This window comes from Sprattus sprattus (genome assembly GCF_963457725.1).
Source record: "Sprattus sprattus genome assembly, chromosome: 10".
Lineage (NCBI taxonomy): Eukaryota > Metazoa > Chordata > Actinopteri > Clupeiformes > Clupeidae > Sprattus > Sprattus sprattus.
Window position 1 is genome coordinate 13,939,464 of NC_137908.1, and position 22,655 is coordinate 13,962,118.

The 22,655-nt window shown below is 43.0% G+C and overlaps 3 protein-coding genes across 4 annotated transcripts; 1 reads left to right on the forward strand and 2 right to left on the reverse strand.

Annotated features, from left to right (window-relative positions):
* Window positions 1-1,737: 1,737 nt before the first annotated feature.
* ssu72 (SSU72 homolog, RNA polymerase II CTD phosphatase) lies at window positions 1,738-8,970 on the reverse strand. Of its 2 annotated transcripts, XM_080845779.1 has the most exons (6): window positions 8,914-8,950; window positions 8,740-8,829; window positions 7,857-8,000; window positions 3,993-4,132; window positions 3,540-3,658; window positions 1,738-2,985 (listed from the first exon to the last, which is right to left on the reverse strand). In XM_080845779.1, exons 2-6 carry the CDS (start codon window positions 8,817-8,819, stop codon window positions 2,884-2,886), a joined length of 585 nt encoding a protein of 194 aa, XP_080701905.1. In that variant the 5' UTR covers window positions 8,820-8,829; window positions 8,914-8,950; the 3' UTR covers window positions 1,738-2,883. The 2 variants fall into 2 exon arrangements, with proteins under 2 accessions (XP_080701905.1, XP_080701904.1); XM_080845778.1 differs by having other exon boundaries at window positions 8,740-8,970.
* A 5,936-nt stretch (window positions 8,971-14,906) lies between these two features.
* On the forward strand, window positions 14,907-16,219 carry ora4 (olfactory receptor class A related 4; the record flags this gene model as incomplete). The annotated part of the gene is made up of 2 exons (XM_080846063.1): window positions 14,907-14,993; window positions 15,209-16,219. 2 exons carry the CDS (start codon window positions 14,907-14,909, stop codon window positions 16,217-16,219), a joined length of 1,098 nt encoding a protein of 365 aa, XP_080702189.1.
* Window positions 16,220-18,356: 2,137 nt separating this feature from the next.
* Window positions 18,357-22,018, reverse strand: LOC308371218 (olfactory receptor class A-like protein 4; the record flags this gene model as incomplete). Its single annotated transcript, XM_080846064.1, has 5 exons — window positions 18,357-18,569; window positions 18,939-19,190; window positions 19,382-19,633; window positions 20,397-20,594; window positions 21,800-22,018. 5 exons carry the CDS (start codon window positions 22,016-22,018, stop codon window positions 18,357-18,359), a joined length of 1,134 nt encoding a protein of 377 aa, XP_080702190.1.
* Between the last annotated feature and the right edge of the window lie 637 nt (window positions 22,019-22,655).

A 22,655-nucleotide genomic window follows, 5' to 3' on the forward strand; every position in this document is an offset into this window, starting at 1 on the left:
AAGCTGGAGGCACGGTGCTCGGCGGATTCAGCGAGCGGTCTCTCCTGTCGCCTCACATCCCCGCCATAGATGACACACACGCACCTCCACCTGCGAGCTCTGTGTTGAGTAGTGGCGCTGCTGTTTGGCGTATGAAAAACGCGAGAAAACAGATTGGAAAAGGTATCCTCTCTGTTACAGATGCACTGCGCCTTAAGACCGTTCCAAAAAGCGACTCAAGATGAAGATTCCCATGGCGCGTAGCTCATTTTCTGTCGAGGAAAACTTGTCTCTTTCTAGCCACCGACGCTTGTTGCTTGTTTTCTGTCTCCAGCATCTGTGGTAAGTTCAGGTTGACAGTTGTGTCGTAACTGTTATAGCGTACATCTCCCTCGGTATCCAACAGTAAGGAAGATTACAGCACTTGCGCAGGCAAACACTGGATCCTCCCACCCTGCGATTCAGAGATCACACAGCAACTGACTCGTTGGAGCAAGAGACCAGTGAGAACCTGCGCTCTGTAAGCTACACCGAAGGTTGTAAGCCTCCAGAAATTATTTCAGCGTGTTGGCTTCTTATCTACACAGAAACACGCAGTGAAATACTCATCACAGCGCAACAGGATGTGACATAGCCTGTGCATCTGCAAAAATGCAGATGTTTGCCAGCAATTTGCTGTAGGCCTAATGCGCACTGGACCAAACTGGCTTCATGTAATTGATACAATGCTACATCACATCGGTAAGCACATGCTCCCCCTGTGACGAGTGACATTGCAGATCAAATTGGTATTCTGCACCATTCTTTGGGGCAGGGCTTCGCCTGTGACAGCCACCCATTCACTTAATTGGCGACTTCGCTGTCAGGCATTAAAAGCAAGGGAGGTGCGGACACCAGTGGAGGATTGGCACTTTAGCGAATGTCAATTACTGAGCTTAGGTGTCCTGTGTGCAGTGCTGTTCTGTTATCTGTTGAATGCAGTATATTAAGTTAAAATCAGCATTTATTATAACCATCTGTAGCTCTAAACTGAAAAGCTGTTTTAGGACCACATTTCATGGTCAGTCCAAAATCTTTATGAAACTCTGAAAATCATCCCGTCTCTGTTGAATCTGCTTGTCATTTAAACAGTATAGCCTACTTGATTTGTATTTGTTTATCACATTTAGGTTTGTGCTTACAGTTCTTGTTCTTTACTACATTGGATAAGTCGTACCCCACATTAACACTCAAGGTAACACTGCGAGTAAACCTGACTTTTACTTGGGTCAGCAGTGCTTAGTGGACATATTGCCTGAAATATTGCCTGTAAGGTCTCCACAACGTCAATTTCAACGTCATTGGAGGCCTTTTAGTCCCAAGGGCATCCCAAGAAGGCCAAGGTACTCTACATCACCCATCCCTCACTACCACCTCACACAGTTTTCTGTGGAGAACCCTTTTCATCATCGACTCCGACAACCTTGCACTCTTAAACTCACTTTCTGTTCCCCCTTGTCTTGCAGGTTTGACACGCTGTAGCGGTCACCCGTCACCACTCCATAGTGTTTCCACCCATTGAAAGATTCCTATAGAGCCCAAAATCGGAGGTCAAATATTTTATTCAAATAAAAGACAGCCTCAAGACAGCTCGTCATTCTATTAAGAATTTTAACATTAATAGAATAAATAACATTCATTCTATTGCCAGACTGAGAAGCAAATGGTATGTTCACTGCCTAACAAATAGCCTGTTAATAAAAAGCCACAAAACACAAATTGATTTTTGCTAGACATTTATTCCTTTAGCAGATTCATATTATTTACACAAAGATTTTCAGGCACTCTGGACTGAGCTCTTAGTTTGCAATAATTCAATATTTTGTAGTCTTGCTTAATGTACAAAAAAGAAAAAAAAAACTATTTCCCCCCTGAGCAGATCACAAATCTGAGGTTTAAAATATTTATCAAAACAATGCAATTGAATTATAAAGATGCCATCATTAACTCACTGCCTTCCATCAGTTAGCTCAACATCAACCCCTTTTCGCTTAAACACTCGAGAAGTAAGCACACTCACATCACAACACTACACGTCGTCTTCTAAGGCTCTCCTCTCATACACGCACACACAAAATAGAAATCAAACTTCTGTTCAATTTGCACATCCCAGGGCATCACACGTATGACATAAGCAAAAAAAAAAAGGAAAAATTAAAAATTATTGTTACACTTAAAGTACTTACAGTAGACCTATCAGTCCTCAGAAGGGAAACAGAAGTAGTGGAGCACTGGGAGAGAAAGAAAGAGAGAGGGAAAGAGAGGGGGGCTCTTCTGCCGAGGTCTTATCCATGTCAGAGAGGGTGATGGAGCAGTGCAGGGGCAGAGGTCTTAGATTAGAATGGGGTGACCCGTAACCTTGTTAATTGATATAGCGAAAGTAAAACAGGACTTGGGATGTGAGTGGGTTCACCAATGTTAGTAGCCCCCACACACCAAGCATCACTGAGCAGTGACGGGGAGGGGGGATATTGCACCTTAAACTTGCATCCCTACAAGGCTGTGCAAATGATGGGTGGGCAGGTGGGTGGTTTCCACCTCTCTACCTCTGCACAAAGCCCAACTCTCACCACGTAAACAAAACGCTTTACGCCACCTCCCTCCTTTAGTGACATAGGTAAATGCACCATAACCGATCAACTGCCCCTGCCTCCCTGGAGTATTGGGGGATGGGAGGCAGTGTCCTTCCTATGTACTTGGAGGGGTGGGAGGTCATAAGAGAAAGGCAAGGGGGCATGATGTTGCATTGTGGGTATCCCACCACCACCTCCACGGCATGAATGTGTATATTGTGCGAATGAATGTGTGACTTTGGGGTAGACAGTGCTGTGACATCACGGCACAGCGCATCGAGCAGCCAGCTGCTCAGTAGAAGCAGACGGTGTGGAGGAAGGGCCGGCCGCTCTTCTCCTCAAACTCCTGCAGCAGCTCGTCCATCTCGTTCTCCATGTCGTCAGTGTGCTGGATCTGAGGCAGATGTTTGGAGGGAAGACAAGACTAGTCAGAACATTTTAAAATCTTCAAACTGGATTTTATGATGGGTGGAAGGTCTGAATGACTTCTGTGGCTTTCAGTGCAGGGTAAACAGACATAAAGGTATAACTTATATATAAATATAATACATAGAGACACCAGATGAACTTGTGCCAGCACTATATTGGTACACTAATGAATATATCCATATGTTCTTAACACAGTAAAGAATGATTATACATTCACAGTGAGATTTACACTCCATATACACACGACTATTCTACATATGAATGTTAGAGCACATGTAGTGTCTGTCTGAAACAAGGCTTCTGTTTTAGCTTCCATCTTTCCCTACCAACATACCAAACCGAGCTCATCAGAGCCACTCTTGATTACCTGAGCACACCCAATTGAGCAAATCAAGAGCATTATAATAACAGACTTTAATCAGGTGTTAGGCCAGAATAGACAGAAGATAGGGAGGCTTCAGGAGCAGGGCGGGGAAGCCTTGGTTTGAAAGGCGCAGGCCACAGCTTTGTGATACTCACACACTGGCAGAGCTCACAGATCAAGAAGGCTCCGAGAGTGGCCTCCTCGTGGTTGTCCTGAATGTCCACATTTATCACGTGCACCGGCTGGAAAGACTCCTGCTCACGGGAGCTCAGTTCTGGAGATGAGGACAAGATGTGCAGAGGGAGAAAGGGGGAGAGGGTGAGAGATAGAGAAAAAAATGGTCAGAAGACATAATTGATGGATGGATGCAGACAAGAGGAGAAGGGAAAGATTGTGATTGAAGAGATACAAGCAAATACCCAAGAGACAAAGACAGAAATCACAATTTTATAATTCACCGACACAATGTTAACCATCATTGCAGTGTGCGCAGCCACACTTAAAACACAACCTAAAGGTTCCCTCAATGGCTTGAAGTGATTTAACGAGGTGAAGGCTTCACAAAATGTCTTACAGAAATGCTAGTATGCAAAATATCTAGCACTCACCCTCCAGCACCTGGTCGTAGACCCTCTCTTCACAGGTGATGACCAGGCAAAACTGGTCCTTGCAGTTCTGGAATCGCTCTGGCCGTGCCTTGATGCGCTTGTTGCGATCTAGCATGTGGAGGATTCCGTTCTGTGTGTATCTGAGGGGTGGCTTGGGTTAAGGAAATCAAGATGTAGGAAATGGCGCTCAAACAGTGTAAAAGCATGATTGATTACAGGAATGTGCAGTGGTCTCCATCATCCCCTCCCTCCCTATTTATCTATCGATCTATCTAAAAACACAGACATCAAAAACAAGCACAGAAGGGGGAAAAATATACTTCCACTTATTTTAAATGTTACTACCAAACTATGTAATTCACCAACACTTAATGTGCATTCCATTCAGAGGCAGCTTCTGCTTAGTTTTCAAGTGCATCCTATAAAGATGCAGTCGCCAAATCGGTTTCACGAAAAGTTGTTGATATTTGAGCTCAACAGCCAATCAAATCACACCCCTCCCTTCCATGCTCCTGAATGACTAATTGCCTGGGATTGTTTATGGATCGGCCCGAGCCACTAGGTTTCTCATTCGAATGAACACTGGAGTTGTTTTTTAGTGCAAACACTGAACGGACAGCTAGAGGAACCATTAGAAGCAACTCACTGAATTTGACAAAGATTGTATGTAATTAGATTTGCAGACTGCACCTTTAAATAGCAGGCTCATGAATCATCTCCCTAGAGCATGATGCAACTATTTTAAGTAACTGTGCAAATTAAATAAGAAAGGTATCCCTCCTCCTCTCCAGCCCTCAACACAGTTGCATTGCCCTCTGTGGATGAGTGAATAAAGTAGACTCTAATGCCCCCTAGTGGTAGTACAACAGACATACATCAATTTCAACTGTGTGCCAGTGGCATACAATTCAAAAGGGGAGACGATAGGAGAAATTTCCAGCAAAGAGGGAAATAAAAAAAAATTATAAATGTTTTTGCCCAATTCTGGGAATCAAGCCTTGCATGCTTATGGGAAATAGGTAGTTATATTTGATCTGGACAAAGACTGTTTTTAGGTATTTCGAATTTGTGTAGGGGAACCAGTCATGGTATAGACATTCTTCCCAGATTATGTCAGTTACTGTTTTTTTTAAAGAAAAAAGAAATGTCTACAAAAAAAAAAAAAGTGTGTAGCCAACTCTTATTCATGCATATCTCAATGGCTGTGGTTAGGATATAATGGTCCACACTATATGCTGTTCAAGTTCTAAATGGACATTGGAGAATAATAGCTATAGAATAGAGGCAGTCAGACATTCTGGTTACAGCACTATGTTTTCAACCAAGCACCCTTTTTACAGTTTTCTTTTTCTTGCTAATGTGGCCTCTATTTGGAAAAATGTGCCATAATTCTGTGAACTATGTTTAGTGCTCAGCAGTTGACTGCAAGAATCCACTCTTGAAATGGCATGGGAGGACTGAACTGACAGCCCAAATAATGAACTACCCTGAACACTTAAACCCTGTGAGCCCACAGCCACCATTAAATACTTGCTAAATAACTACCAGTAACAACTATGATTGACATTCTGGTCTAATAAAGGTCTAAAATCGCAAGTATCCCATTTCCATGAGCAGAAAAAAAATGTAAAAGTAGTAGTAAAAAAGGCCCGGTCAAGACTACACTATGTCAACGTTAACACACAACATTTGCACTAATCAACACAACACATGCAGACATTAATACATTTAGATCATGGAACAATGGCCGGGCCATTTACTGCCAAATGGTATTACACTCCACACGTGAAACAGTTCATCTATTGTATCTAGTGTTTTGATCAGAGATATATACAGCGAAATACCTGATCACCTCTGTATATGAATTAAAAAAAAATCCTGGAAAGCCTGAAGTTATTCTTAACTAGAACTGCCCCCTACCCCCACAAAAAAAAAAATATTTTAAAAGGTAATCTCTGGATATTTGGCTAAACGTAAATCAGATCGATGAAACAATACTGCCTTCTATATATATATATGTCAAACCTATGTCTAAAAGGGGGATGTCTTTGGATAAGGGTAAAATCAAAATGCAGTGTGACCCTTTTTCCTCCCCCTTTCTCTTACTAATGTGGTGTCTGTTGACAAAGCACTGCCATCATTCTAAACAAGTGAATTTACAAGAACTGACCAGTAGGTGGCTGCCAGGCTCTAATCTCCAACCAAAATCAAACCATCTGCCTGAGCACAGGAAACTCATTGCTGCTTTGAAAATGAAATCAGGTCAACTACATGCCAAGGAAAACTAGCTATGACAAACGTGTTCTCTATACACATCTTTTTGAAAGGGTTTAGAGTGGCAAAGCAAAAACAAACAGAAAATGTCAAACCATATTTTAAATGAACATTTCTTAATTTGTATTAAAAATACCGCTTTACCACAATATTTTAAGCTCTCACTTCCTCCTCCACCAAGGATAAAAGAAAACCCACATTTGCTGTTTGGGCTAGGTATGTATTTTTTCTCTTCAATACAAACCTGTTTTTCATACTTAATAAAGTGATTTTCACAGCTACATAATGAACAAAACATGTTGATTCAGGATTGCATATCAATGGTAAATCATGTGCTTAACATGCATTATTTGAGTAAACAATACTATAACCTGTGTTTTCCCTTGTCGTCTGTACCCTAATTGTCTGTCTAAACCTCAGTGTTGTGCTTAAAGTTGAAATGTGTAACCCACAGGATTCTTATGAAACAGTGCCACAGTTGAGACAGATGGCAGAACAAAACACATCCACAGACCTGGCTCACTGATGTGTTAGCAGTCTCCTAGAATCTCCATTAGACATTTTGTGCCCCCTCTTAGTCCACCATTCACCCAAAACTGCTACTACCATGGCATAACCAGACTCAAATCAACTTTGTTAATTGATAGGGTCTGGGCCATTTGGTATTGTTTCCAGTTGTTGCATCCTAATGCATGTAGGCCAGGGGTTAGTTTTGAAACCACTGGACCAGCCTTTAGCCAATTTGCATTGACCACTGGAGAATTGCTATGCTTCCTACTTCACCACTAACAGCGCACACTGATATATTTGCCTTTTTCCAAACCCTGTTGGCAGTTTGGAAACAATGTATTTGCACTTGATTAGTAAATGTACACATTCTTCTTGCTAATGCTGCAATTCTTCAATGTTATTAGTGTTGCTACTGCTGTTTGTATTGCTGCGTTGAGCTCTAGCACTGCCACCATTGATGTAACTACATTTTAATAGAAAGCCTAACTTCAACATCATTGCACTTAGCCACTCCACTGGTTACTGATTGGAGGCCACTCAAAATGGCCTAGTGATCCATTTTACGAACAATTTCCAGGGTGTAATCCCAGCAAAAACCAAATTGGGAGGAATAGGCAGGTAGAGCCAGGCTAAACTGCCACTAGCCTACCAACAAAATATACCGATGAACTGCTAAAATATAGACATCTGATAGAAGAGTAGTTCTTTGACTTTTAGACATTAAAAAGGAAAAAGAAAAAAGATTTACAACCATCAAGTGACAGGTGCCAGATGTTTGTACCATAAATTAGTTTCCGAAATGACATTTATGTCCCTACTTGCAACTTTAGACTTGTTACTCTGAACTTTAAACCTCAACGACGACCTTTAAATTTCAGCCTCTGTGTGCTGTTTGAGAAGAACTTGTTTAAGAAAATTAGTTGCAAGTCTAAAAGAAAATGTATTAGTTGTGTGCCTAAATGAAGACATCAGACAGGACCCAGCAATCAGGTTAACTACTGTATGCAGGTGTGTGTAAGCATGTAGGCCTAGGTGAATGAAGACATGCGTGTGCGAATCAGTGTTATGTGCAGGGGATACAGTTCTTTGTCCTTGCGGACCAAATCGTTGTACATCTCCGCGTAAGTGATTTTGAAGTCATACACGTTGGGCTTGTCCGGTGCTGGGCCTGGCAATTTCACGTGTGATCCCGTTCCAAATGACCGCACGTCAAACCCACGCTTGCTGTGGAGATAGACAACTGATTAAAGACAGAACAGAAGGAAGCCAAGGAATGCGTTGCCTAGAGAGAAGACAGCAGGTAGACAGAAAATGAGAGGATAGTCTTGTTTGTGAACCCCAGTAAAGAAAAGGACACCACTGACTGAGATCCTTACCGTAAAGTCAGATGAATCACTTTTTTTTTTTGCAATCAATTAGACTTACCATATAGCTTCCGTAAAACTATATCTAATTTCCCTAACTGCAGGTCTGGTTGTAGCTATTTATAAAATAATCACATTCACTATCAATGTTGAAAGTTCCTAGAGGTTGCTTATCAAAATAATGCGAAATGTATCTGACAGAAGTTGATGAACTTGTAAAAAGCCTGAGTGCACTCCATTTTGTTCAGCTAGCTTCCGGTGGACTTCTCATTACAGGGAAATGCCATATGTTGTTGTCGGATGACAAAGATCGCTCGAACTTTCCCATTCAAACTTAATGGTACATCACGAATTAATGCTTATCCGTTTGGAAAAAACGTCAGTTACACCTAAAATATCTTCTCTCGCTAATATTCTAAACGGCTAACGTCAGGTTTTACCCACGACCCGGCTGAAGGGTTTTTGAGTTTACGTCGAGATTTTTTGCGCTGCATGGATAAGGATCGTGAAAATTCACTACATTAAAAGGAAAAAAAACAAGGGACAGGTTGTTGTCGTCTTTTCTTCGGCCAACTTGTGATATCTTCTTTCATTTTTACCTGAGGATGTTGTGAGCTTCCATGCTGCGGTTCTGGTTGCTCGAGCACACCACCGCTACGCGAAGCGGGTGGCTCGGCATCTTTCTTCTCCTGAGAAACTTAATTGATTAAACTCGAAAAAATATAATATAATTGATCCAAGGTAATAACGTACGTAAAATGTATTCGTTATACCTATCTGTATATGCCGCACGACGACTACGACCGTGTATTCTCGTGTTAAGGCAGATTTTAAAATGGCGGAAGGAGATTTAAGCATTTCATGCTGATGTCATTGAGTGGGGGAGGGGTCTTCTATGAGCCTGCTACGTCAGGAGAACTATTTCCTCACTTCACAGTGGTGTAGCTAGCCTGGGTGCCATCCAATCGTTTGTCCAGCGAGAAGGCAGTGGAACGCGTACAAACGGATGGCACCCAGGCTATGGTGTAGCCACATTCAGAACACATTCCTATTGGAGCCGAGGTAACACTACTTCTGTAATGAAGGTTGTACCATAAAGGAATGAAGAGCGTATTCATTAACATTTAATGGGGGGAAAGGTCTGGTCTACTCTCTCACAACGCCAATATCATGTCTTCATATACCGAGAGGTACAAACTGATAAAAAAAAACTGATAAAAGCGTCTGGTAAGTAGGTAAATGCAAATTAATTGAGCCTACATACCCCATAGTTTATGTGGTTTAAGTACCCACTACCCAGGAAATCATTTACAATAATTGGCGGTATAAAAAGCATTTCCCTTAGAATTATGCATACATTTATTCTGTTTCCCATAGTCAAAGAAGAATGTCATTATAAATATATATCACTTGTAATCATTTAGCCTTGCTCTGACAAACCAACATGTAGGCCTAGGCATTGCAGCCACACTGTCCTAGCCATATTTCATTGCAGTTCAGTGATCTCAGCACCCCCCCCCCCCCCCTCCCCCACAATGAAATATTTATAAATGCACCCAACAAAAAAACTTATAATTCATAATCTCAAGATTGCTTTATTGATCACAAGGGTAGAGCACAGTATTGACAAACAGTCTAGGTCCCTAAAATAAACCTACAGCATTTATTTATACTTTGCGAGCACAGGTGTGAAATTATAAGGCATATACGTTGTATTTTTCAGGATTTGGGGTTCAGTAGCATTTACAGCGTAATCGGTGAAAATAACACAAAACATCTTACAAAAAAAAAAAAAGTTTCGCTTGATGATTTGCAACCTATTGCACATCAATTTATTTCTGTAGTACATTTGTGAAAACCTATAAATATAATGAACAATGACAACATACAAATACACACTGAATCAATGCCTATAGGCAAATTGCATTTGGCATTTCACACAACTAAAGTAGTCTTCAATTTATTATGAATATTTATCCTGCCATTAAGTGGAGGGCTCTAATGAATGACACAGGGAAGGGTAACAATACATTATTCTTTATCCTTTATACATTATTGATTAGAGAAGAAATTCAGCAATTCTGAATTCTGACAATGTATTTGACAATACAGTAGAGGTTAATCTTTCAAGTCAAGAGGAAATTATGATTATCATGTTTTTATTAAGTGTGGTGTGGGGGATATTACATGCATTAACTTTCTGTGCGATGACTAATATCAATATTTATTTTCTAAAGTGTAACATATGAGTGTGTGCCTGTGTGTGCAACTGACATACTCAAGGTGATTTCCTGTTTACGTGTGGGTGGTGTTAGTGATTGTTATGTTACTGTGTTATGTGAGTGTGAGTCTGTGATGGCATGCTAGTGGTGTGTGTGTGACATATGTGTGTGTGTGGTGGGACTCATGATGTTTTCAGTGATGTAGGCCACCAACAGACAGATGATGACCAGCATCACACAGATGGCTCCTCCCACCGTCGTCATGGCAATCACAATGTCCTGCATCCCAGTGGGAGAGACGTTGAACTCCACACAGTTTTCGCCATCAGCGATAGACCCATGCGCTGTGGTCATCAGGGGTCGCAGGCAGATGCGGTAGGCCACATTCTCATGCAACTCGGTCAGCATGTAGTCCCTGCAGCTGGAGCCAAGATGGACGCCCGTACACTCAAACTGTGTGTAGCTGCCATTCCACCAGCAGCTCAGCCTGAAGCCACCCTGTTGCCTGTGCACCCCTCGCTCTGGGGCCCTAGGCTGGGCTGCTGTGGGTGTCCCCCCCTCCTGCTCTGCCAACCCAGTACCCTGGGCCTCCACAGCTGTGCGGTGGGTGCGATGCAGGGTCTGCTCTGTCGTGCCCCGTCTGCCTGCCAAATGAGTGTCCTGGGCTGTCCACTGGATTAGCACGCTTCCATTGGCGAACAAGTTAGCCACCAAAGACCCCCCAGGGGAATTCACTCTCTGGCAGTCTGCGCTGGGGCAAGTAAGATGACGTTGAGTTTGGCGAAAACAGAGGTGATCAGTGCCATCCTGCTCCAGCAGGCGATAGGCACATGTTGGCCCTGCGTCTCTAGCGTTGTTTTGGACATGGCCTCTTGATCTGAGCATCACAGTGGTGGTGTTGCTGGTGAGGCTGGTGTTAACAGAATCTGAAGTGTTTCCAATGTGATGGCTGAGTTTGCTTTCCTGTGGCTTTGGTATGGTCAAGTCAATATCTAGGTTCAGAAATCCCTGTGGGCTGCTGGCGTTATGATTATTATGCTGGTTAGGATGCAAGTCCACGTTCGAGGTCACTGCTCCGCCGCTCACGCCTCCTCCTTCCGAAGGAGGTGATGATGATCTCCGGGAGGATCGCGCCTCCCGACTGCGGAGAGTTGCACCCACATGGGTCGCACGGAGAAGCAACGGGAGAAACGAGATAAGAGCCAATGTCGGCAGGCTTGTCATAGTGCAGCCTCCACAGTACACTGTTGACAACATGCGCTGTTTAGAAATGGTAGACAGCGCCGTCACAACCAAAGGAGATCCGAAAACACTGAGGGAAGGCAGAGAGGCACCTCCTTGGCTGCCATAACATACTCACACTGACAAGCTCGTTAAATGCAAAGAGACAAATCCGAACCTTCCTTGAATTAGGCTAGGCTACTCTGCAGGGGTCAAGGATGACCTGAAAACGGAGCACCAGAATGGCATACTGTGACATTAAGATTCTGGAACAAAATGAGGCTATAACATTTTAGCCAAATTAAGCGCATAGCCTACTCAAGGACAGGGCAGTCACGCCAACACGAAGCTAGCAAGTCAAGAATATATAGGCTATCAAGAGATCACCATCACAAGACGGAAGAAATGAACAACTGCTATTGTTAATGTCTGTCTTACTTGTCGCAGCTAATTCCTCCGTCCTTGGTGCTCATGTGTTTTCCAGTCTTGAGAGAGGAGGAGTAGGAGAGGGAGTTGGAGTGTCAGGATGCTTGAAGTCATCCTCAGTCAACGACATGAGTCATCTTGTAGGCTACTAGTCCCCTCTCACATCACTGGTTCCTCGTCTGTGGTTCTTTCTCATCCAGCCAGGCTGAGGTATAACTGCTCCACTAAGGGCTGCGCGCTGTGAGCAGGTGGCAGAGTGCTCCAAGCTTTAATGTGGGAGTTTATTTATTTATTTGATACGATGGAGTTTTCCCACGTTCAAAGTTGTGTTTTTTTTTATAAATCGCGTTACGGAATTTAGTGGCTAATGCCATTACAGTAGACTCGCTTTGTTCCTACCTGCTAATTGCTGAGTATGTGGCGACCTCATGTGGTTAAATTATGCTCATATATCTTAATTAGGTCTTCATGAAGGTGGTGCCTATGAGACCTGCAGTATGGGGCGCCAAGTGTTCTGTACCAAGAAAAGCATACATTTATTATGCACACACATAATGCGTTTTGTCCACGAAAAACGTGTTAGCATTGCGTCCATGACATATTGAAGACAGCACAGTCTTTCGTAAACCGAAAACAAAACGGATAATTCGTGTTGTGAACTAAATTGGCCGTTGTGCTTTTCTTTTTGTGGACAAAAGGCTGAATACACTTGCACAAAATGTGCTAGGCCTACACTATGATAATTCCGTGCCATCGATTGTTAATTTTGTCCACATAACTGTTCTGCTATATTACTGATGTAGGCTATATGTGCCCAAAAGGGTTCCAGTACATTCCGTGCCTTTGTTTTCGTGGACAGAATGTGTTCTGTAATACACCGACTCAATCATTTTGTACTTAAACAAAATAGCCTACTAACGAAACTTAAAGCAGTTTTTGGACCAAAGCTCTTTCATGCACATCCTACTTTCAGTTATAACAGTTAAGTGGACAACATATGATGGCACGGAATGATCATATAGGATCATATACTATACTATAGTGCATTGTGTATTTCCTAGTATAAATGTTGTCCTAGGACATCTATTGTACAGAAATACTTTTGTCAATGAAATTAGTTTCTTTTAGCCACAAAGTAAAAACTGCATTCAGCCTTTGGCCGACAGAATGAAAATAGGTCAATTTGGTGCAGGACATTGTGTTCTCTTCAATATTTTATGGACACAGACAAAGCATTCACCCACAAACAAAAACAGAGGCAAGCAAACAGCACGCAACTGAGGTCTGAAGTGATGCGTCATGAGACTGGCAATGCAAACACGCTGAGTCAGAGCAAGCAGAGGCAGTCTCTAATAAGCCCCCCTGGGTGGGAGCATGACATGGCCTCTGAATGGTGGCTGGTCCACTAGCCGCTAGCTCCCCTCAGTGCTAAAGAAGAGCCTCTATAGGGATGTATAGTGGTGCTTTAATCTTATTGCAAATACAACAAGTTTTTCAGCTCATGCAGTGTTTTAGGATTGGATAAAAAAAAAACTCAAAAATGGATGCAGAACCAATTAATAAAAAAAACAGCAGCATAGTCTCTGGCTTGGTTTGTCTAAAGCTCTATTTAAAGATGTCCATTTTCAGAAACACGCACGTGCAAGAGCCCCTTGCGAGCCCCTTGCGTGCTTTTGTACCCCTTCTCGCGTCCTTGCGTGTTTGCAATTTTTGTAACTTTATAACCAGGCTATGGGATCATGGCGCTGGTGTCGCTGTCAGATCGCAAGGCTGTGATTGGTCCGCTAACTAACTACATCCTTTCCAGAGTCTCACATTTCCGCTTTTATACCCCATAATACCGCCATTTTTAAAAGTCAAGGCAGAACCCAGAAGATTTCGAATCAGCCGAATTTTTATGTCTGAGCCCGGCCCCCCGTCCGACAGAGTAGTGCCCGAGCCCTACCCGAGCCCGTCAGCCATTCAAATATATTGTCCGAACCCAACCCGAGCCTGACGGAGTCAATATCTCAACTGTTCATACTAATGACACATTAACGTACGTTTTTTATGAATAGCCTGCCTTTATTAAACTCGGGCATCAACAGATAAATGCACTCGCACACACAAACAAGCGCTGTTATACGCACAAGCGCGCGCACAAGAGGGCCAATAAGCCCAATAAGAGGGCCGACCAGAGCCAGAGTATGATTTCTATATATTCGTCTGTGGTTTCATTATTGTGTAATGCAATTTGAGTAATTTTGTATTGGATGGGACTAATATTTTACTTTTGCTCTTACCATCCTCAGTTGATTTATTCAAACAGTTGCATTATACAACTACCCTGCTGAAGTTCTTTTCCCCCACAAAAAAAAAGAAAAGTAAAATTCCAAACAGGTATTTGATCAGGGTTCACTACCTGTTCACACATAAATATAATAATTTATTCAAAAACTACTGTATTGATCATACAGCCTTTGCTGGACACAGAAAATATAGACTATATGTAGCCTAGTCATTGACGTCAAATCAAATATCTGCTATTGAACTTTCCTTGTACATGAATTATTGATGCACATTAGATGTTCTGTGCTGAGCAGTTCATCTGTTACCATCATCATCACAATCATCACTGATGGACAAATTCTGTATATGTAAGTAGTTGAGAGGCAAGGTTGCTGGGCAACAGATTTTTTGGAGAGAGTAAATGACCAAGAAGAGGGGCTCAATCAGCAAAGAGAGTGCTGACGTAGTTGCCTGGTCATTCGCATGTATTATTGAATGTGAGTATTAAAGTTTGGGATGGCAGTTAGCCTCAGCTTCAGACTCGCTGACTGGCAGGACTGAAACAGACCTTGAGTTTCCCCTGCCCAACATGGCAAACAAAGACACAAACATGCCCAGCTGATGGAGAGATGTCTGAGGTGCTGACAGTAGATGCCATTTTATTTGGACTTCTTGTTTTCTCTGGGATCTTGGGAAACATTTTGGTTATCTATGTGGTAAGTCAGACAGTCTGATGACAGCTTTATGACAGAAAGGCTTTGAGAAATTTCACAAAATCCAATTACAAAATGTCATTACACAAAAGTAAATAGTTTTTTGTTGAAGCAGTTATTGATTGAATAATTTTATTTTGTAATTCAGCTCATAGCATACCTCTCTCCTCTTTCGTCTTCTATCCATCCTCCGTCTGTGCTGTCTCACCCATCCCCAGGTCTTTGAATCGGCCACCGAGAGCTCGTCCCGCCATCTTCCTCCCTCCGACACCATCCTGGTGAACCTCTCTCTCGCCAATCTCCTGACATCCCTCTTTCGCACCGTGCCCATTTTCATCTCTGACCTGGGCCTGGAGGTATCCCTGGCGCCCGGCTGGTGCCGCCTCTTCATGCTGCTGTGGGTGTGGTGGCGCGCGGTGGGCTGCTGGGTCACCCTAGCCCTCAGCGCCTTCCACTGCGTCAAGCTGCGGCGGCAGAGGATGATGGTGGGGCCCCTGGCCCAGCAGCGGGAGCGCCGGCAGGTGTGGCTGGCCCTGGCGCTGGTGTGGGGTGTCAACCTGGCCTTCTCACTGCCGGCGCTGGTCTACACCACACACGTGCACGGCAACGCCACCGTGGAGCTGATGGTGATCAGCTGTACCACGCGGCCACTGCTGGGCTGCGTCTGGGAGTTCCCCAGCATGGAGCAGGGCTCAGCCTTCGCCTCAACCTCGCTGGCGCTCAACGAGGTGGCGCCACTTGTGCTCATGATGGGCACCAACCTGGCAACCCTGCACACGCTGGCACGACACATCCGCTCCGTCACGGCCGGAGGGGGCAACGAGCAGCAGCAAGAGGAGCTGGGGAGGCATTTGGCCAGCGAACGCAAGGCGGGTCACGTGATCATGGCACTGGTGTCGCTGTTTGTGGTGTGTTGGGTGCTGCAGGTGGCGGCTGTGACCTACTACAACCACGATGGCGGGCATCATGCCGAGGGGCTGCTCACCGTCTCGCACTTCTCTGCCTCGCTGTTTGTGGGGTTCAGCCCCATGGTGGTGGCCCTGGGGCACGGCAAGCTGAGGAGGAGGATTGTGGGAATGGTTCAGGGATGGGCAGACAGGGCCAGATGCTCACAAGGCGGAGCAGAGGAGGAGCTAGTATCAGAGATAGGCATCAGTCATCAGACAGAGCTGAGTAAAGGGCGGAGCGAGAGAGGGATCATAAAAGTGGAGGTGAGAGGTAAAACCTAGCCACATTTACAGCTGTGTGTGTCTGTGTGTATGTGGATGTATCTCTCTGTGTGTGTGTGTGTGTGTGTGTGTGTGTGTGTGTGTGTGTGTGTGTGTGTGTGTGTGTGTGTGTATGCGCGCGCGTGTGGGTTGATTAAAGAAGTGGTGTTCGAAAGAAGCAAACAGTCAAGGAGATGTAGGCATGGGTCTATTTGATCCATTTATGAGATAATCCAATATAAAACACAGAGAATCACAGGAGTACTGATTATTAATCATCAAAGGCAGCTTAGAACAAAATTCACAAAAATGTAACAGAATGAGCCTTCAAATCTTTCAGTTTTACCATGAAAAAATAAAAACATTCATAAATGAAAATTACCAATTAAAATAGCAATAACCAATTCCATAAAAGGCCCTTGAAAAATTTACAAAATGAAATGCTAATATGTATGACTTTTTTTTGTATGACTGAGATATATATTTACAGTTCAAAAGAGAGCTGCATTTTCTGTGTAAAATTATTGTGAAAACACTGTGTTGAGAAGAGCTCTGACTGCTTCATTAAAGGGAGCCATATGTGTGAGAGAGTGAAAACAGTATGTGTTACTCTGTATGACAGCTCCTTATTAAGCAATGATTAATATGTTTGGTGAAAGGAGCTCCCAGTGTTCAGTGAGATATGATGGCATTCAACACCACCAACTGGACATAGATGGACATGGATGGAATGCCACAGCTGCAGAGGAAGTGTGCTAGATGACAAAGATGGCGCTGGTATGACGAAAACATCCAGTATGAAGCCAGAATCATCTACAAGAGCCGTGTAGAAGTAAAGTAGCCAGTATCGATTAAGTCAATGGTTTTTAAAGCTGTGGATAAATAACTAAACAGCTGTAAGATGAAGGGTTCTAACAAGACTGCATAGCATCAAAAGCAGTTCACGGTGAAATGCAATCTGCAACCATAACCCCCCACATTGATTGGATGTACATCTATTGGAGTGAATTCTAAACTATTTAGCCGGCCACATATATTGTGTATGTACATAGTCAATGTTGTAAATACTTTGTAGTTTGTGATATATTCCTTTTAAAATGTACATACATGTAGGTTTATAAATAAATACTTCCTGACCATTTTTTTTTTTATATGACTGCAGGTGATGAATGTGCAAATGTATGTGTTCTTATGGCTGTTGCTTCCATTTCCACATATCAGTTTTGAGTATGTGGACAGCTTCCATATATTTGTGGGTCACAGCATTATATTATATTGTATTATATATTTTATTATTATTATTATTATTTTATTATATGCAGATAGTCCCTGACTTATCTCTGGTAATGCATTTGCATGGATGATCAACCACCACACAACACAGTCCCTTGAAAGGCTGGGGTTTCCCTCAGCAATTTGTGAGTTTTGTAGTTGAGTATGTAAGTTATAGGGACACCAGGGATTAATTATTCATCATAGGCTAGTTAGGGCAAAATGTGCCTCGCTGGCATTTAACTTTCCTTATTAAAACTCCCTGTGGCATGGAGGGAAGTACCACCCACCAACCCGAAATATCTCTCGGGCATGGGTAATTAAGACAGGACCTGTCAGAGGATGGCAAGGATCGAGATCTCATAAACATTCAGATAAATTTCTTACTGTCACACCAATTGGGTGCAAACAAATGGACTCACACACAGTGACCCACAATAAATATTTAAAGACACTTATTCCTTCATAGTATGACACATCTTCAAAAAATCCATAATGTATTTATTCTGGGGCATCACATGCCTTTTGAAAGACCTCCCAATCATGATCAGCTTGGCCCTTAGAGTCAGCATCATTTTTCCCGCCTCGAAACGAAGGATGTGCAGGTGTGTGTGTGTGTGTGTGTGTGTGTGTGTATATATAGAGACAAACGATAAAGTACAAGTACAAAAGATAAAACAAAAAGACAATTTGTCTGCAATGTTTCAATGAGCCTTACTGACTATCTGGGCAGAATGAAACATAAGGCTTAGTCAGAGTATTACAGCATTTTACAGCCCTTTTAAGTCTTTAAGTGTCCTCAAAAGGCAATTTTCCATGAGATACTTAATGTGTTCAATCAGTGATCTGCAAAACAAGAACTCTTTAGTAAGGGAGTATGCAGTGTTCAGCGAGAGATGAAAGACTTTATCACAGCTCTGAGACGTCTGTGTCCAATAATTAGCACAACGGGCAAGAGTGCAACGAATGTAGTGTTGGCAAAGCGAGCAATGACCAGCAGGAACTCAGTAGATGGACCACGATTATAGTTAAAGTAGTTGACAGAAATGACACTGGTACCCCAGGAGAAGATGAACAGCATGATTAGGGCCAGGATCACCTGAAGAGAGCGAGAGAGAGAACACGAGAGCGAATAGAAAGAGAAATCCATGTGTCATTCCAATTTGTTCATAATGAGACTAAACATTTGTCAATGTAGATGGCTCTTGAGTTGAAGTTGATTAAGGTATGTTGTTATTGGACCTCTGATACTATACATTATACCACATTTTCCATATTTATCTCATCTCATCTCATGTTTCATATTTTATTGCTGCAGCTAATACAATGATTTGACGACTGACATATTGTATAGGCACTTAAATCTGACGTGAATTCACTGAACATGTCATTCAAAATATGTTTTATTTACTGCTTATTTTTGTATTTCACAAGGGTTGACTATTTATAACTTTTTGACATTGATCACCTTGGCAGCGCGCCTCTCAGCCGGCATCCTCTTCAGGTTGGAGCCATTAGAGTTCTGGGTGTGCAGGAACAAGCGTCTGTGGGTGTAGAGTGTCAGCAGCGACCCTATATTAGTGATGGACATCAGGATGATGGGCAGGCTCTCGTGGAACACCATGGAGGTGGTGGCGTAGGCCAAGCCGCTGTAGGAGCTGGGAAAGTTCCACACGCAGCCCAGTAGGGGGCGTGTGGTGCTGCTCACCAACATTAGGCTCTAAGTGAGAGACACAATCCAAAGTGTATCCTTTAGACTCTTGGGAATTAAGAGTGCTATCAGACATCTTTAAATCATGTTCAAATTGTTCAATTTACCAATGTAAAGGTTGTAGTTTTTGCTCTATTATGCTTGCCATGCTCTTTTAATTATGAGTATGTTGGCTGGGTTGCTATTAAGAAGCTCTTCACCTCTGTTGAATTCTCATCACCCTTGGTGGAGAACATGAAGGCAGGGGTGGAGTACAGCAGGTTGACAGACCAGATGAGGCCAAAGGTAATGAATATAAGTTTGGATGTGTCGCTCTTGACACTGATGGGACTGACCCGTCGAAGAGTCCTAAAGTGGAAGGCGCTGAGGAAGAAGGTGGACCACACGTTCACGGAGCGTAGCCACACCCATAAGCCCATGAGAAACCGGCACCATTCCTTGGATGAGTACAGCTGAAATTACAGAGAAATAGTAAAGGGGAAGCCTTCACGTGTATAATATAATTCCATTTATATGTTTGTTGGCTTTAAATAACATTTCTTAAAATAAAAACACACTTCAATCATGACATGCTACAAGTGTATGCGTCAATGATGTTTGTACAGGTGAGACAAGGTCAACACAAGGAAACTCAGGAACAAGACAAAGTGTTATAGATACATATTCAGTCATTTATAAACTTCATAACTTAACTGATAAGTGCTTTACTAGTCATAAAGAAAGTCCATGTCAAAACCCTACAAATAAAAATGTTGCAAAAAGCACCACTAACATCATCACTCTCTACTTGCATGATTTTAACATGTTATTATCAACACTAGCATTTCAACACTGACCATGTGGGCTCACCCATTTCAGTCTGCTTTACATAGCAACTGGCAGGCAGGGGTGACCATGTCTTTGGGAGTCTGATTTCTGATTTAATACGGCCAGAACATTTAGAAACGAGTGTTTACAGGATTGCTGTCAGATTGCAAATACAGTTCAGCAAAAGTATTCCAATAAATGATTACCCATAGCAGCATCATGAAACACTGAAATATCTCCCAGGTTCCAATTAAATCCAATACCTCTCCAAAGTTTCTTGTGCTCCTTCTCTTTTCTCTCTCCCCTCCTGGAGTGTTCCTGCAAGGTATACTTCACCTCTTATCTCTGATATTTGCACTGGCTAACAAGCATTGGTTTTAATCGTATCCTTATTCTTCTCCCACCTACCTCAACTCCCAGGTCTGTTATGACCAGCAAGGTGTTCCTCGTGATGGACACCATGAGGTTGGAGAAGGCCATGTTTACCAGGATCATGTCTGAGCCGCGACCTCTACCCTTTTCCCTAAATAGGCCCGTTCCTATGATGCCAACAACGGTGGCATTTCCCAGGATCCCGACCACAACCAGAAAGATGTAGAACACTGTCTGAATTGGAGACACAGGAATCCGAGAACCCATACCAGTACGCTCTGTGTGTATTTCCTCTATGGCTCTGACCCAAAAAGACGAAGCTTCTGTCTTTGACTTAGATTCTCCACATCATCTGTGAAGCTGTTTAATCTTGATTTCGAGGTGGAAGCATTATCATCTAGACTACTGTTTTCCAATTGGGGTCCTCAGGCGGTAAAATCCTCTCGGTTCCTCAGACTGACCCAAACTTGCTCACGTCCATGAATGAAATAGCTAAGCCAGGAGAGACGATAAAGCATGAGGCTTTTCCAATGTTAGCTTCTTAAAAGTAATCTAGTCGACCCCTCCTCAGAAGAGGCTATGACCAATCACCATAGTTATCACTTCCTCAACATCAACTCTTTCCAGTGAAGAGGTTTTCCTAGAAGTTTCAGCCTCCACCAGTCTGAGTCAGCAGGCTGACTGGGAGATTGGGGAGTGCTAATGATTATCAAATATCAACATCCATTTGCTCTTTGGTTTCCTCATTTTTTATTTTATTTGTTTATTTTGTACTTTAAGGCCAAACAAAATTTCACTCAAAAAGTACATTTCTTGCGATCATCTGAAATATTTTCCTTTCTGTTGTACCACCAGGTTTCTGGTTTGGCCTGTGTTTTATCTTGTGGCCACAGAGTAAATCTTAAAATAGTGCGAGACATCCCCATATAGCATGCACACAGGGGATCAATTAATTAAAGGCTGGTGGTGTCAAAATGCGCAGGGCTAGAGGTTAGCATCAGTCATTAAAACACAATTTGCCACCCTGAAGTATGAGTGAGGCGTGGAGGGAACTACTAACCACTGCACTCACAACAGAGACGACATTCTCATCTGGTATCACTGAAAAATGTTAAATGCCAAATAAACATGTAAGTGTAAAATGTAAAATGTAAATGCTAATGTTAAATGTTAAAAGTTTAATCAGTACATGTCAGACTTGAAAACTAAATATAACCATACATAAGGTAATTGGCTATGTCGCCACATAAAAGGTAGCACTTAAGTCTGGGAGAACTAAGAAGTATTCAAGAGGACTCCTGAAGCCGAGATATGCTTCTACAACTGCATTACTGTGTGGCCATGCAGTCGCTTTGACAGTGGTGTGAACCTTTTGATGTTCTCCGTCAGTTGGTGGGTCGACCAAGGGCGTTATTTTGCATAGGGTCCATAGGGACTACCCACACAGCAAAAGGACACCGCAGCGGATCCGCCGCGGAGGTGTCGCGGGTTCCGCAACGGACCCGCGAAACAGACCCGTATCGGGGTCCACTTGCACAGTCTAACAGATCCGGTACGGAGGCGGTAGTGGAGCCCGCATTGGCTCCGCACTGTATCCGGTCCGCATCCGTGCTTACCTCGAGGACCCGCCGTGGCTCCGCACTGTATTCGGTCCGCATCCGTGCATACCTCGCGGACCCGCCGTGGCTCCGCACTGTATCCGGTCCGCATCCGTGCATACCTCGCGGACCCGTCGTGGCACCGCACTGAATCCGATCCGCATCCGCGCTTAACACCTTATTACCTCCGCGGAGGTGGAGGTATATTGTACATATTCTTTTGTTTAGTAGCCTAGCCTACATTCATTGTGAGATTATGTCAAAACCTATTCCTAGAGAACCCTGTAGCCTAATGTAGATAATGAAAGTAGGAATATTTGTTTATATTATACCCTCATCTTCAAACAGCATCGAAATAGCCTATATTTAGTGCTATATAATAATAATAATAGTAATAATAATAATAGGCCTAGGACGTTACAGACATCAAATAGCTTGCCTATTCAACTTCAATGAAATGCTGCGCCACAAACAGTCTAAGTTGTCTCCTTATTCTACTTTGCCCTGTTTCTACAATTTGCATTATATCTGTCCATAAGTACAGCTTAACTATCATAAAATGAATAACTGATGAATGACGAGAAGTGCAATACAAAAGTTTATTCAACAGTTGATTTAGTCAGGCGATTCGATTTAATAGGCTATTCCGTGTGTGGGGACTCAAGTGCGGACGGCACGGCACGTCTTCTCGTGGCCC

Coding starts and splice junctions, on each gene's coding strand:
- ssu72 (XM_080845778.1), bottom strand. CDS start 8,819: ATGCCGAGCCACCCGCTTCGCGTAGCGGTGGTGTGCTCGAGCAACCAG. Junction 8,001..8,739: donor GAAGCTCACAACATCCTCAG/GTAAAAATGAAA, acceptor CTATCTCCACAG/CAAGCGTGGGTTTGACGTGC. Junction 3,659..3,992: donor CTACGACCAGGTGCTGGAGG/GTGAGTGCTAGA, acceptor CCTCATCTCCAG/AACTGAGCTCCCGTGAGCAG.